The following is a 13,880-nucleotide window of genomic DNA, read 5'->3' on the forward strand; positions in this document are numbered from 1 at the left end:
CATCTCTGCCTTGTGGCACTTACAATGTAGTAGATTGAAAAAATAATTTTCTAGCATGTCATATTTTCTTTAGAAGCATGATTTCCTTTCTTAGTAAATTATGTAGAATGTTAGGTCATAAATGCTAAGACAAAATAGAGTATGGTAAAGAATATTAGGAATGCCCTTGGGATTGAGATTTTTGAATAGGCTAGTCAAGGAAGGTGTCCCCAGGGTGGTATTTGAGCCTTTGAAGGAAGTGCGAGTGTGAATTTTGGGCAAAGGGAGCAAGCCAGCACCAAGGCTCAGGGCAGGAATGTGCTAGGTCTGTTCAGAGGTGCAGCAAGGAGGTCAGTGTGGCCTGAACAGAGTTGGTGAGATGGTCAAGAGGAAATGGAGGCCAGGGTGGGTAGGGACTTGTAGGCAAGATTCGAAAATTTGGGGCTGACTTGGTGCAATGGCCTTGCTCTGGCTGCAACGTTAAGAGTAAAGGATGGGGTCGGGAGCATGAGCATGGAAGGAGCCAGTTGGGAGACTCCTGCAATAATCTATTTGAGAGATGAGAGAGCTTTGGGCCAGGACAGCAGCAGTGAGGTGAAGAGAAGTGGTTAGATTCTGGAGCCAACATTTACTGTGGGATTAGAAGTCCGGTGTGAGTGAAGAGACAGGAGACTATCATCGCCTTGATTTTGCCATGTGGACAGGTACAAGTTTACATCTCCTCCTTGAATTTGCATTTCCCTACCTACTAGCAAGGTTAGCTTCTTTTCACGTTTACTGACTACTTGAATTACTTTCTTGAGAAGTTCCGGTTTTCCTCTCCTTTTTTTTTTTTAAAGATTTTATTTATTTATTTGAGAGAGAGAATGAGCAGGGAGGAGGGGTAGAGGAAGACAGAGAGAGAGAGAGAGAGAAAAGCAGACTCCTCGATGAGCAGGGAGCCTGACTTGGGACTCGATCCCAGCACCCTGGGATCATAACCTGAGCCGAAGGCAGATGCTTAATGACTGAGCCACCCAGGTGCCCCACATTTTCCTCTCCTTTCCTCTGGTTAATGCATGATTTCCTTAATAAAAATCTCGTCTGTGGGGGTTTTGCTTGCTGTTTATCCAACCTCTGAGGTTAGTTTCTCACTTTAGAAATACAGCATTGCTGAGCCGGCAGGTAACCCCGGATTACTTGGTCAAATCTCTTTATAGATGAGAAAACTGGGGCTCAGTTGAGCGATTTATTCCAGGTCACACAGCTCAGCGTGGGAGCCGTTACTAAAATTTAGCTTTCCTTATCACCACTCTATTTCACTTTCCATCTACTATACCATCGGTATTAAGAAATCTTTTTTTACCAATAAAACTAACAAGAGCCAACAAACTCATCTCTCCATAAGGATTTACCTTTGGATAGGATAGTTGATCAAAAGGAACATCAATAAAAATGTACTACCCAGGCTAAGCCACTGGATTTGCATCGCTTTTTTTCACTGTAACCTTTGAAACAGGAGAGAACGGGCGGGGTGCCTTTCCTGCCTGGCCCTCCGGTCCCTGGGCCACGCTGAGATCAATAATCACTCGGCTCCTTTCCGCCTCATTACCGTTCTAATTTGCCTTCACTGAATCCACCGAAGGTGTGAGTGTAATTTTTTTCCTACTCTAATAAACCAACCTTTTAGATTAAGGGAAAAGAGAAAAGGGATAAGACCAGCTTATCTTAGTGAGAAAGGAACTGGGAAAAGTAGAACATGGCAGGCCATACTTGCTGAGTCGGGCTTGTTCAGCAATGCAGCCGTCTCACTGACGGCCTCGGGTCCTTCTAGGAAAAACCCGATGGAGGGTGCTGGAAACAGGCAAGCGGCTCTACGGAAGTAATAAGCAGAGGGTCAAGAGAGGATCCACCTTAGCCAGACTTTTTTTTTTTTTTTTAAAGTAAGTTCTATGCCCAGGCGTGGGGCTTGAATTCACAACCCTGAGATCTGGAGTCCCATGCTCCACCGACTGGCCAGCCAGACATATTTTAAAGCAAGAGGAAGATCAGAAAGATTGAAAGGACCCAGAGTGGACTGGAAGTGATGAGGGCACATACTTGGAAAGGTGAGTGGACACTTGCCGAAGCTGCTGCTCTGAGCTCGGTGTATGCCAGATCCGCTCCCTTCCAAAAGCATCACAAAGGCCTTCTCCAAAAGAGCTGTACGCTGGCTGCAGAAAATTTAGGAGATATTAAAACACTATAAGCCTCTAGCCTTCTCTGTGCACGTACACTTGGTGCATACAAAAACAATGGCAAAATGCAACGCATACCGGCTTTAAGCTGTTTTTCTCAGTTAACATATTGAGCATTTCCTCCACGTATTTAATCTGTCTCTGTGACATGATTGATAGTGGCCATACAGGATTTTACTACATAAAAATTTTCCTCAAACAAGCCTCTTTTGTTAGACCATGTTGATGTTCCTGGATTTGGGGAGTGACAGATTTTAGGTAGAGGTAGAATTACCAGGTCAGAGTATTTCTTAAAGAAAAACAAAAACAAAAAACAAAAACAACCAAAACCCCACATCATTTCTTTTTTTTTTTAAATTTTATTATGTTATGTTAGTCACCATACAATACATCATTAGTTTTTGATGTGGTGATCCACGATCCATTGTTTTCATATAACATTTATTCTTTAAAAGAGAAAGATTTCAAAAGATTTTCAATGTGGAAAAAAAAAATCACACATACAGAAAAAGAACAAAATAAACATCAACTATAATCCCACCATCATTCACATTTTGGTATATGCCTATCCTTTCAGTTTTTTAAAAAAACATGTAAACATTCTATACAAAATTACATACAGTTTCATAACTGACTTTTCTCATTAGATACAGCGTGAGTATTTTCTCATATCTCTACGTGTTCTTCCAAAACGTAACTTTAAATGGCTACAGAGTTCCCTTGCATGGCGATGTCACACTCACTAGGACAGAACCACAAACGCAGGTACTTTCTGCAAAGAACAGTGCCTCTTGATAGAAAACTGCGCAATAACCACTTCCCGAATGAATACATGAACTTCGTCAACCAACTCCCTGTTGCTGGATATCGAGCTTATTTGGGACTTTCACGGTTACATCCTTACACAAAAGTCTTGTGGACAGCTCTAAAGACTTCTTTTGACTTAACTCCTAGAAGTGACATTTATTGGGTCAAATGGTACACACTTTAGAAGAGAATTAAGAGGACTATACAGTTTACATCAAACCACATCACTTTGGAGAGGACAAGGGGATGGAATTGAGGAATTCCGCAACCATAGTCCCACCGGCAGAGTGTCATCCGAGCATCGGTTTCCCCAGGCCCAACACTGTGACTCTACACTTGATACTGCATATATCCTACATCGTACTGAGTATCTAACTCAGGCATTTTTGGTATAAAATAATGAAGAAAAAAAATCTTCCCCTTGGCCCCTTTCCCTGATTTCAGGTTCCTGTCTAGGGGTCTAGCTTCCTTTCTCCGGCATGCACCAACACCTTCTGTGCAAGGCCAGATCACTTAGGCTCTATGCTGTCCGCAGCAACTACTCAACTCTGTCACCCGGGCGTGAGGGAGCAGCCACAGGTCACCTCTAAGTAAGTGTGACTGTGTTCTGATTAAGACTTTACTTACGGACACAGAAATCTGGTTTTTTCTTATTTTCATGAAATACCGTTCTCTTGACTTCTCCCCAGCCACTTAGAAATGTAAAAACTATTTTTAGTCCGTGGGCAGTACAAACACAGGAGGTCCGTCAGCATGTGCTGCCTTGACGTAGAAAACGTCTGGTGGACAACTAAAACAAACCTAGGCGGATCATCCTCATGTAAATGTGGAAAAATCACCAATTTTTCCTTTTTCCTCAATTGCATCATTTTCTGCTTACTGTGAAGGTAGAGTTGCATTATAGATCTTCAACTATAGGTTCCTCACAAAAATAAATGAGAGAGACGGGAGAATTTAATGGTGTAAACAATTTTCCTCACTGTCCAACTCAATCAGCACATCCCTTGAGGGAGCATGCGTGGGCTGGGAGATGGGAGCCTGCTCCTCTTGGCTGGTCCGTTTCTATAGGCTGCTCACAGCACACATATCTCGCTTCACGGAGTGTCAGTTTACAGTCTGAATATGTACTTTTTTTGCACCACATTATTCCTAAACACAAGTTAGCACCTTTATCTGATACTCAATTGACTAAAGAGCAAACTATTCTAATGCTGAAGGATGGGCTGACCTACTGGATTTGCTAAATGACAGGATGTGGGTTTCCAGTGGGTCACATATGATGTACACTATGGAAAACATAAGGGATTTTTCCAGTGGTAATTTTAATTATTTAAACTTATTTAATTATTTAAAATAATTTATCTAAAATTTTCCCATCATGCACTAAGTTTTGAGGTCATTTAGACGTAGTTATTTAGATATAAGGGATGAATCTATTAATTTTTATTTCTTAAAAAACAAGTATCAAAATATGAACTCAATATGCAATGTTCCTAAGAAGAAAAAAGGCAGGACAGAGACATGCAGACGTGGCGAGTCTTGTCGCAAGCAGCAGGTATCCAAGTGGCTTCCAGCCAGTCGTCCACACAGGCAAAAGGCGATGTTTCTAAGAGTCCATGCAGTAATAAAATACTGACACCATGTTTCTAGAAAGGAGCACTAAACTCCCATTATCATTTGAAATGGAAGATGGTAGTAAATACTATCTTCATGTCATAGATGAGGAAACTGAGGCTCTGAGAAATGTAAAGCAGCTCAGCTAAGGGAACAGTGAGTCGAGTTGGTGGGGGTACAAAGATTCATGCATTTTCCAAGCTGCCCACAATCACAAAAGACAGCAGTGACTGGAATATCAAAGAATATTCTCTCCTATGAGACAGTCACAGAGAAGACTGAGGGCAGAGCGGGATGGCACAGGGCAGAACAGCTGGAGGGCTCCAACAGCATGAACAACACAGCAAGTAAAAACAGGGAAAAACTAATCCCAGATTCGCTAACCCTCAAAGATAGATACAGATCTTTAATTTAAAAGAGAGAAAGTTTATTCATGGAGAAAACAGTTACAGAACACCCTGGGGGTTTTTTTAGTCCAACAATTAAAATTGCATTAAGCCAACAGGAAGAGTTTAGACCTAAAAGAAATCTGGAGAAACTACTGCTCCCCTTCCCTTGGCTTTATATATATTTTATCTTTTAGGCAAGAGAGATAGCTGTGATTAATTTCTTTCCTAGGAGATGAGGTTTCTCGTTCCATTGTCTTAATGTGTATAGGATTTTTCTGTGAAAGCCAGAGAAGACAGAAGAAAAGATCACTGGATGGCTGGAACAATGAAGGTGAGACTCATGGCTGGTTCCTGGAACCACAATTTTACCACAAATCACTAGATGGGGTAGCAGGAGGGGTGTCAGGTTTCCCATTAATAAATCTGAGGTATTTAAGGCTCCAATAACATGGAAACTCACTTCCACCTCCCTCAGAGGTAACGGCAGAGGCTGGAAAGGCTATTCTGGAAGGTCAAAGCTCCTTGGACTTCTCACATACATTAGTGCCAACATCTAACCAGACTGGACCATGTCCAACATGAGCAAAGTGGCTAACTGCTTTACTCTTCAGGATGGGTTCCAAGGCAGCACTGTGATCCACGATGAGCTTTTCCCTGTCTCTCTTTTTGGCTTGTCCTGATGCTAGAGTCTATGGCAATACAAGAAAGCGTGGCCATTTACTTGAGACCCACCTGAGGAAAAGAACGGGCTCTCCAAGTCTCAGCTGTCAGGGTTTAACTTCACTCGTTTTACTTGGCAATTCTTGTCGTCCAGGTGGCAGAAACCTTCTGTGGTGATGTCTCTTTTCTTCTCCTCCATGGATTCCCAAGGGAAGTCCTGGTCTGTGGCCAGTACCTGTCGGACAGTCATGTTCACACGAGCGGTTTTCAAGTAGCTGGTGCACACCTGCCAGTCCTCCTCGGAGCAGGGCTCTACCACTGAATCTCTGGGGAGGATGGCTGGGAGAGGTGTCTCTAGGCAGCATGGCAGGCTTTCCCCTTGAGGACTTGGAAGGACCCTTGGGACTGCATGGTTCAACAGGCGGCTGAAACCTGACATTACCATGATGTCACCGCTGTGCATAAACATGGCTGTGGGCGCTTCATCTCTTTTGAGGCCACCCAGGAGAAAGATGGCAGACTGTCCAAAGCTATACAAAAATAAGTAAAACGATACACAACAGTAAGTTTCTGTTACTAACCACGGCTGGGAAAGTTACTGCCAAGCGCATTCCTTTTGAATTTCATCTTAACACTTACTGCTCTCACATCCTCCTTTTTAATCTATGCTAAGACCCTTCTCTTCTGGCTTGTGTCTCTAAGTGACCAACCCATGATCTGCTGCTTAAACTTAGCACAGCCCACAGGACTGCTACAATATAAAATTTGAAGCACTTAAATAAGCAGATTAAAAATTTAGTTTTAATATTACTGGTATAAGTTTTAGTGATGCATCTTTAAGATTTAAGCCTTCCAATGAATTGAGTCCTTTACTATATTTATCATGCCCATTCACTTTTTTTTTTAAGATTTTATTTATTTATTTGAGAGAGAGAGTGAGCAAGAAAGAGAGCACATGAGCAGGGGCAGAGGGAGAGGGAGAAGCAGACTCCCCTGCTGAGTAGGGAGCCCGATGTGGGACTCGGTTCCAGGACCCTGGGATCATGACCTGAACCGAAGGCAGATGCTTAACAACTGAGCCACCCAGGCAGCCCGCCTGTTCACTTTAAAGATAAGGCAATTAATAAAAGACACTGTTCAGGCACTTTCTTTGTGAGATACAGCTGCAGCACTTTGCCCAATTTAAACTTATGTTTAGGGAGGCAAGGCAGTAAACTAGTCAGGCTTCTGTGCTTTACTCTTCCCTATTCCAAAAAGGTTGCTCGTTTCGCCTTATGGCCTTCCACTTGCCTATTCCACGGACACTGATGATACCTTTCAATACAAAAGGTGGACTCCATGCATCTTAAACAGAAATATTAACTGTAATTTGGTTACTACTCTTAAGAACAAGGTTAATTTTACTTATGATAACATTGTTAAGACACCCAGAAGTAGAAGCTTATAGAGTCCAACCATTTCTTAAAGTCCTATGTTTTTATTTATTTTAGCTAGAAATGCTTTAGCATAAGGAATGAAGTGATAGAAAGTAATCCCAAATCCCTAGAACCAGCTTACCTGAAAGACAGCAGGGGTTTGGAGTGATCTAGTTCAGATCTGTCTACGTGGATTCCCAGGGTGGAGTCCAATCTGTAGTAATTCAGGATCCCTGCCTCGGCTCGGAAACCCTGAAACCCACAGGCTGTGGCTACTTGCTCTGAGAGGAAAGCCAGGTCAGAAGGGAAAGGTGTATAATGATCGGCTGAGTATTTCTTTGATAAAAGTAGGGAAAATAAGAAAAATAAACAATGATCTCAGGAAAATAGGAAACTGTGGCATAAGATTAATTACCACTTTAAAATTATCTAACTTATTCGTAATCCTAACATAGCATGATTTATCCATCTGTTTTTGAGGTATCCAGTAATCCAATAATGAGACGTTCAAAATAGCAAGCACCTAGGACATGGCAGGCACATGCCACGCAGTGTTAAATCAGACAAGTTCACCCTGCATGGAGTCTACCTGTGAAGTAATTACTACGTCTCTCTCTGGTGCACTTTAATCCCAAATAGGATCATTCTCATGGGACAAAAAAGCAACTCAAAACTGTCACCGCCAAGAGGCACACGATGACTAAATGTAATGTGGTATCCTGGAACAGAAAAAGGACTTAAGTTAAAAACTAAAAAAAACTGAATGAAAGCTAGGAAAATATGAATAAAATATGGACTTTGCCATTGTAATAATGCATTAACATTGGTCCACTAATTGAGACAAAGGTACCATAATAATGTAAGATGTTGATAGGGAGAACTGGGTGTGGGAACTCTGTACTACAATCTTTTCAACTTTTCTGCAAATCCAGAACTATCCTAAAATACAAAGCTTATTAAAAAAAAGAAAGCAAGCAATTCAAATACAACAGCCAGTTTGCTTTTGGGCCCCTCAGCCCGCAACATGGCACACTGCCAATTTCACTGGTCAGTCTGATGGGATGACATGCTCAGAACATCTGAACTGAAACTAACTTATACCATGGTCAAGGCAGGACCTTAAAATGGAAGTAATTTTCAGCGCTTACCTTCCTGGACTATTTTTAGCATCTAAAGATCACAATATCCCTCTTCTCTTAAATAAAACAAAACCCATCAAAGGGCAGAACACTCCCTCTCTCTACAAAAGCCTGCAGTTTAGGAGAACGACAAGGTGGCAGTCTCCTAGGCAGACCAGGGTGAGGGCTGCTCGCCGTGTAGGCCTGCGGCAGCCCGATGCCCCTCCGTCTTGCTGCTGCTCTCGCGTCTCCCTTTGCCCAACAACCTCAAACCACACCAGCAAATCCACTGCTGCCTCACATCTGTGCTAGTGCCCTGACGTATCCCAGCTGTAGCAACAGGGCATAGCTCTGGCCAGAAGTGAGCTTTACCTTCAGGTTAAGGCAGACTTTTGTGAAAGGCCATTAAAGGATGGCCAAGCCTCTTCAGTTGGAATTTCTGTGTTTTATTTTTTCCTTCTTTTCCTTAAGTGCAAATAAGAAGAGTTCCCACTTAATTTCCCAAAGCTAAGGATATGGCTAGAGAACTATAAGGTTTTCTCTACCCTTTCAAGTTTTAGTCCTTCACAAGATCAACTAGTCAGAGGTACTGTTCTAGCACTAGGTTACCTCTGTGAGCTTTCAACCCTATCCCCAACTACCTATGCACTAGTCTTCTTACTTCTCTTTCACTTTTCTCCGTTGAGTCACTCAGAGTTTCTGGTAATTTTTCACTCCACATTTTTCTTAGTAAATGAGAGTAACTTTAAGTCCTTGGGGAATACTAGTATCAGCAATAAATATAACATCATAAAAAATAAGCTAACATGTATCGTGTTGATGTATTTAACTTCTCAAAACAAGCCGGCACCACTGTAATCACGATGCGGGCATTACACCTTTGACGCTCACGCCCCCCTTTATGAGGTATGCACTATCCTATGGAAGGCCAGATTCAACCCTGGGTTGGCTCACCCAGAGAGAATCACCTGGCTATTTCCCCAAACACACATATCCAGTCTTCCATTAAATCTGCATTACTGAAAGTAATAGGTCATGAACATTTTTGAGCAACATTTATCATTATTTTGAGCAGTTAATTTAATTATTAATAAGCTGGGTTGACTGAAACTATGGAGCTTTTAGTAAGTAACTAGTTAGTAGGAAGATGGTCTATACCAATCTATTTATTAAGTTTATTCTCAAAATTAGTCCTTCCACTTGGCGTCAAACATCTCATGGAGACAAGAGGCACTAGGCTGCCCGTTATAAAGGAGGTCCTTTTGGAAGCATGGAGGTCAGGAAAGAAGAAACTGTACCTCAAGAAAACACTGAACTTTGTTAACTGTAGGACATTCTTTCCTATCTGTGTCTTTTTTTTTTTTTTTTTAAAGATTTTATTTATTTATTTGAGAGAGAGAGTGAGAGAGAGAGTGAGCACGAGAGGGGGGAGCGGGAGAGGGAGAAGCAGACTCCCCGCTGAGCAGGGAGCCCGATGTGGGACTCGATCCCGGGACTCCAGGATCATGACCTGAGCTGAAGGCAGTCGCCCAACCAACTGAGCCACCCAGGCGCCCTCCTATCTGTGTCTTGCTCAGAACTTATACAGCAGGCAAAGGTGTCTTTTGTGAGCTGATGGAGAATACCACAAGTAGATGGAGCTCCTTTTACTCCAAACAGATATTATGTAGAAAATACAAGCTCAGGGCGCCTAGGTGGCTCAGTCAGTTAAGCGTTGCCTTTGGCTCAGGTCATGATCCCAGCGACCTGGGATTGAGCCCCGCAGCGGGCTCCGTGCTCAGCAGGGAGCCTGCTTCTCCCTCTCCCTCTGCCTGCCTGTCTACTTGTGATCTCTCTCTGTCAAATAAATAAATAAATAAAATCTTAAAAAAAAAAAAAGAAAATACAAGCTCAACAGACACTAAACAATAATGGAAATAAAGGTTTTAATTGAGAATTGCTCTTGAATGCAGTAAAGAAAAATCTGTACCCCTGAAACATACTTAGAGAAAGCACCAATGACTTCTGATGAACAATATAACCTAAGGGCATATGAAGAAATTTTCTCTTGGGAGAAATTATTCATTCCTCTTGAGACACTGTTATCGAGAGGATTTTAAGAGATAAAAGAAAGAGATCCTTCCACAAATGGATAATCTGACACTTTACAAGCTTGGCCAGGAAGACATCCAACTACTGAGCCCAAGGAGTGTAAAAGCGAAGACAATGGAATTTGCAAGGAAATTTGCATACCTTACTGTCCCAGTTATAATGGTAGCCTAGGGTCACCCAGCGCAACTTCTCTAGTAAACTTCGGGGTCTCCGTTTATTTGCTTCTTTGTACCTGTGAAGATTGGGGACAAAAGAGGATTTATTCACCTCAAATGGCAACAACAGCCCTTTGCATGCATGGAATTTGGTATTCCTTGGTATAAGTTGTTAGCAAAGATCTTGATAGAAGTGAGAACAAATGAGTTGACCAAAATACAATAACACCAAAAAACATGTTAGCATTTCTTTTTTAAGATTTATTCATTTGACAGTGAGAGAGTGTGCGTGCGTGCGTGCGTGCTGGGGGGAGGGGCCGAGGGAAAGAATCCCAAGCAGACTCCCTGCTAAGTGGGGAGCTGGACCCAGGGCTCGATCTCAGGACCCTCAGATCATGACCTAAGACGACATCAAGTCGGACACTCAACTGACTGAGCCACCCAGATGCCCCCATGTTAGCATTTCTAATTTTTAGTCCTTGGTTCTAAATCCTCTGCTGAACAGGATCAATTTTATATTATTATTTTTTAAAGATTTTATTTATTTATTTGTCAGAGAGACAAAGCACAAGCAGGGGGAGGGGCCGAGGGAGAAGGAGAAGCAGACTCCCCACCGAGCAGGGAGCCCAATGTGGGGCTGGATCCTGGGACTCCACGATCATGACCTGAGCCAAAGGCAGACGCTTAACCAACTAAGCCACCCAGGCACCCCCATGTTAGCACTTCTAACTTTTAGCCCTTGGTTCTAAACCCTCTGCTGAATGGGATCAATTTTAAATGGCAAGTCTCCAGCATCTCAATAATGATAAAACAAGAACAACACAGAAATGTCTCTACCTGTCCCTTGGAAATGGGACCAAGGGCACTATGGGTAATTGAAAATTTGGCTAATAGAACATGTTCCATTTGGTTTGCTGAAAGTGACGTATGATTAATCATAGCTATCACTACGTTTATAATGATGGTGGCTTCCCAGAATTATAGGTTGGGGGAACAAGTCTGGCAAAATATACATTGTTTACAATAAAAAATAACTGGTTTAACATGACTTCTTCAACCCTGTCTAACATAGCTTAGATAATTGAGGCTTAGCTAACAATTAAGGGCCACTGTAATTGATTTGGTTTCTGACATCCCCTTGTTTAAACACAGGAGGCTTCTGTAAAACAGAGAGGTGCCCTTTCTGCAATTACATCCTGTCTGATCAAATCTATGGGATTAACTACTCTTTTTCTAAGGAGGAAGAAGCTTTTTTGATTTACCTCTAAATATCTAAAAATACAAGAATGCTAGGCCTAATAATTTTAGGGTTTGTTTTTCCTATGTAATTTATTACATCAGCAATTGAACAAATTTTTTTGGTCCAAGAACCACTGCTGTTTAAAAAAGAAAAGATTAGACTGCTTTAAGGACTTCATATTTTGACAGGAGATGACAGATAAGTAGAAGAAAAAATGAAGGGAAAATTAAAGGCAGTATAAAATCTGTACTAAACTGAATAGCACAAGACTTTGAGGACCACTGGAATTAAGAAAAAGGAGAGCTCAAAGTTAGCTGTCTAATCAGTTAAGGCCTCATGGCAGAGTTGGGAGTTGAACGTGGCATTGAAGAATGGCCAGCATTTAAACAGAGAGTGGAGCAGTGGTCAATACCGGCATACCACATGAGCAGAAGCAAAGGTTTTATTAGAGGCTCACACTGTAAGTGGCACTCGTCTTGACTGACAGAGTTTACAGAATAGATGCTATCTGTCCTCACGAAGTTTACATTCTAAGGACATCATGACACAGATATCCATCAAGACCAGTAGCTAAAAGGAATGGAACAAACACCGATTTACCTAGGAGAGCAGTGCAGAAAAGAGGCAAAGCAGATCTGACTGCTATCCTCTGAAAGGCCTGCTTGCAAGGTTGGCTGTTGGCAGGCATCTAGAACTTGGAATCTGGGGAGGTTCACACCATTCCCAGAACTGCTGTTCACTGTGCCTCAACTTTTTATGCAAAACATTATGGTTTATGTTAAACAGCTGCCTTCCTTCTGGGAGTCTGGAATTTGGTTTGTGTCACAGAGACTATGGGACCAGCCCCTAGTAAGAACCTGGGCACTAAGCTTCCCTGGTAGACAACATTTCAACATGTTGTCACAACTCGTTATTGGGGAATTAAGTACACCTTGTGTGACTTCACTGGGAGAAAACCCTGGAAGCTTGAGCATGGTTTTCCCAGGACTTTACTCAATGTGTCTTCTCCCTTCACTGATTTTGCTTTGCATTCTTTGAACTGGAATAAATCTTATCCATGAAGACAGCTATGTGCTGAGCCCTCCTGGTGAGTCACCAAAATTGGGTATGGTCTTGGGGACACCTGGCACAAGAGAAGACAGATAATGATTAGCAGTTCAGGGGAAACAATATATATGCGTGGCCAGTGACTGCAACTAGCTGATGTGAACAGTTACCATGTAGAACTACCACTAATTATTTACATTTTCTATGTGTAAAAACTAAAAACTAGAAAAAAAAAAAAAAAAAAAAAAAAAAAAAGGAATGCATAGTTACTAACACAACCTGAGTTCTACCAGTTTCTTCAGCTAAAGATACAGATGAAAAAGAACTCCCTGATGATCCCCTCTGGAGAACATAAGCTATTTTAGTAGCCTTGGGATAGAAAATAAGAATGACCTCTCATTTCTGGATTCATGTGAATACTGTGGTTAATAGTGCATACCCCACTTAGTTTCTGCCAAGTGGTTTCCAAATTTTAATGGTCAGGAGAATCACCTAGAGGGCTTGTTAAAACTCAAATGGCTGGGCACAGGCATATAAATTCTGATTCAGCAGGTCTAGGACAGAGCCTAAGAACCTGCATTTCTTTTTTTAAAAATTTTTTATTGTTATGTTAATCCCCATACATTACATCATTAGTTTTAGATGTAGTGTTCCATGATTCATTGTTTGTGCATAACACCCAGTGCTCCATGCAGAATGTGCCCTCCTCAATACCCATCACCAGGCTAACCCATCCTCCCACCCCCCTCCCCTCTAGAACCCTCAGTTTGTTTTTCAGAGTCCATCGTCTCTCATGGTTCGTCTACCCCTCCGATTTCCCCCCCTTCATTCTTCCCCTCCTGCTACCTTCTTCTTCTTCTTTTTTGTTTCTTAACATATATTGCATTATTTGTTTCAGAGGTACAGATCTGAGATTCAACAGTCTTGCACAATTCACAGCGCTTACCAGAGCACATACCCTCCCCAGTGTCTATCACCCAGTCACCCCATCCCTCCCACCCCACCCCCCACTCCAGCAACCCTCAGTTTGTTTCCTGAGATTAAGAATTCCTCATATCAGTGAGGTCATATGATACATGTCTTTCTCTGTTTGACTTATTTCGCTCAGCATAATACCCTCCAGTTCCATCCACGTCGTTGCAAATGGCA

At 42.1% G+C, this 13,880-nt stretch overlaps 1 protein-coding gene across 3 annotated transcripts in view; it reads right to left on the bottom strand.

The window, feature by feature from the left end:
- Window positions 1–1,063: 1,063 nt before the first annotated feature.
- ALKBH1 (alkB homolog 1, histone H2A dioxygenase) overlaps window positions 1,064–13,880 on the bottom strand; it is a 33,276-nt gene continuing 20,459 nt past the window's right edge. For 2 of the 3 annotated variants that reach the window (XM_032405697.1, XM_032405695.1), the window contains exons 4-6: window positions 10,431–10,521; window positions 7,223–7,416; window positions 2,667–6,195 (exon numbers count right to left, since the gene is read on the bottom strand). In XM_032405697.1, the coding sequence (XP_032261588.1) occupies window positions 5,766–6,195; window positions 7,223–7,416; window positions 10,431–10,521 (715 nt within the window). In that variant the 3' untranslated portion in view covers window positions 2,667–5,765. Of the gene's footprint in view, window positions 2,172–2,666; window positions 6,196–7,222; window positions 7,417–10,430; window positions 10,522–13,880 lie in introns of those variants that run through there. The other variant, XM_032405696.1, reaches the window with a different exon arrangement.

This window comes from Phoca vitulina, unplaced genomic scaffold, assembly GCF_004348235.1.
Source record: "Phoca vitulina isolate PV1807 unplaced genomic scaffold, GSC_HSeal_1.0 scaffold7, whole genome shotgun sequence".
NCBI lineage: Eukaryota > Metazoa > Chordata > Mammalia > Carnivora > Phocidae > Phoca > Phoca vitulina.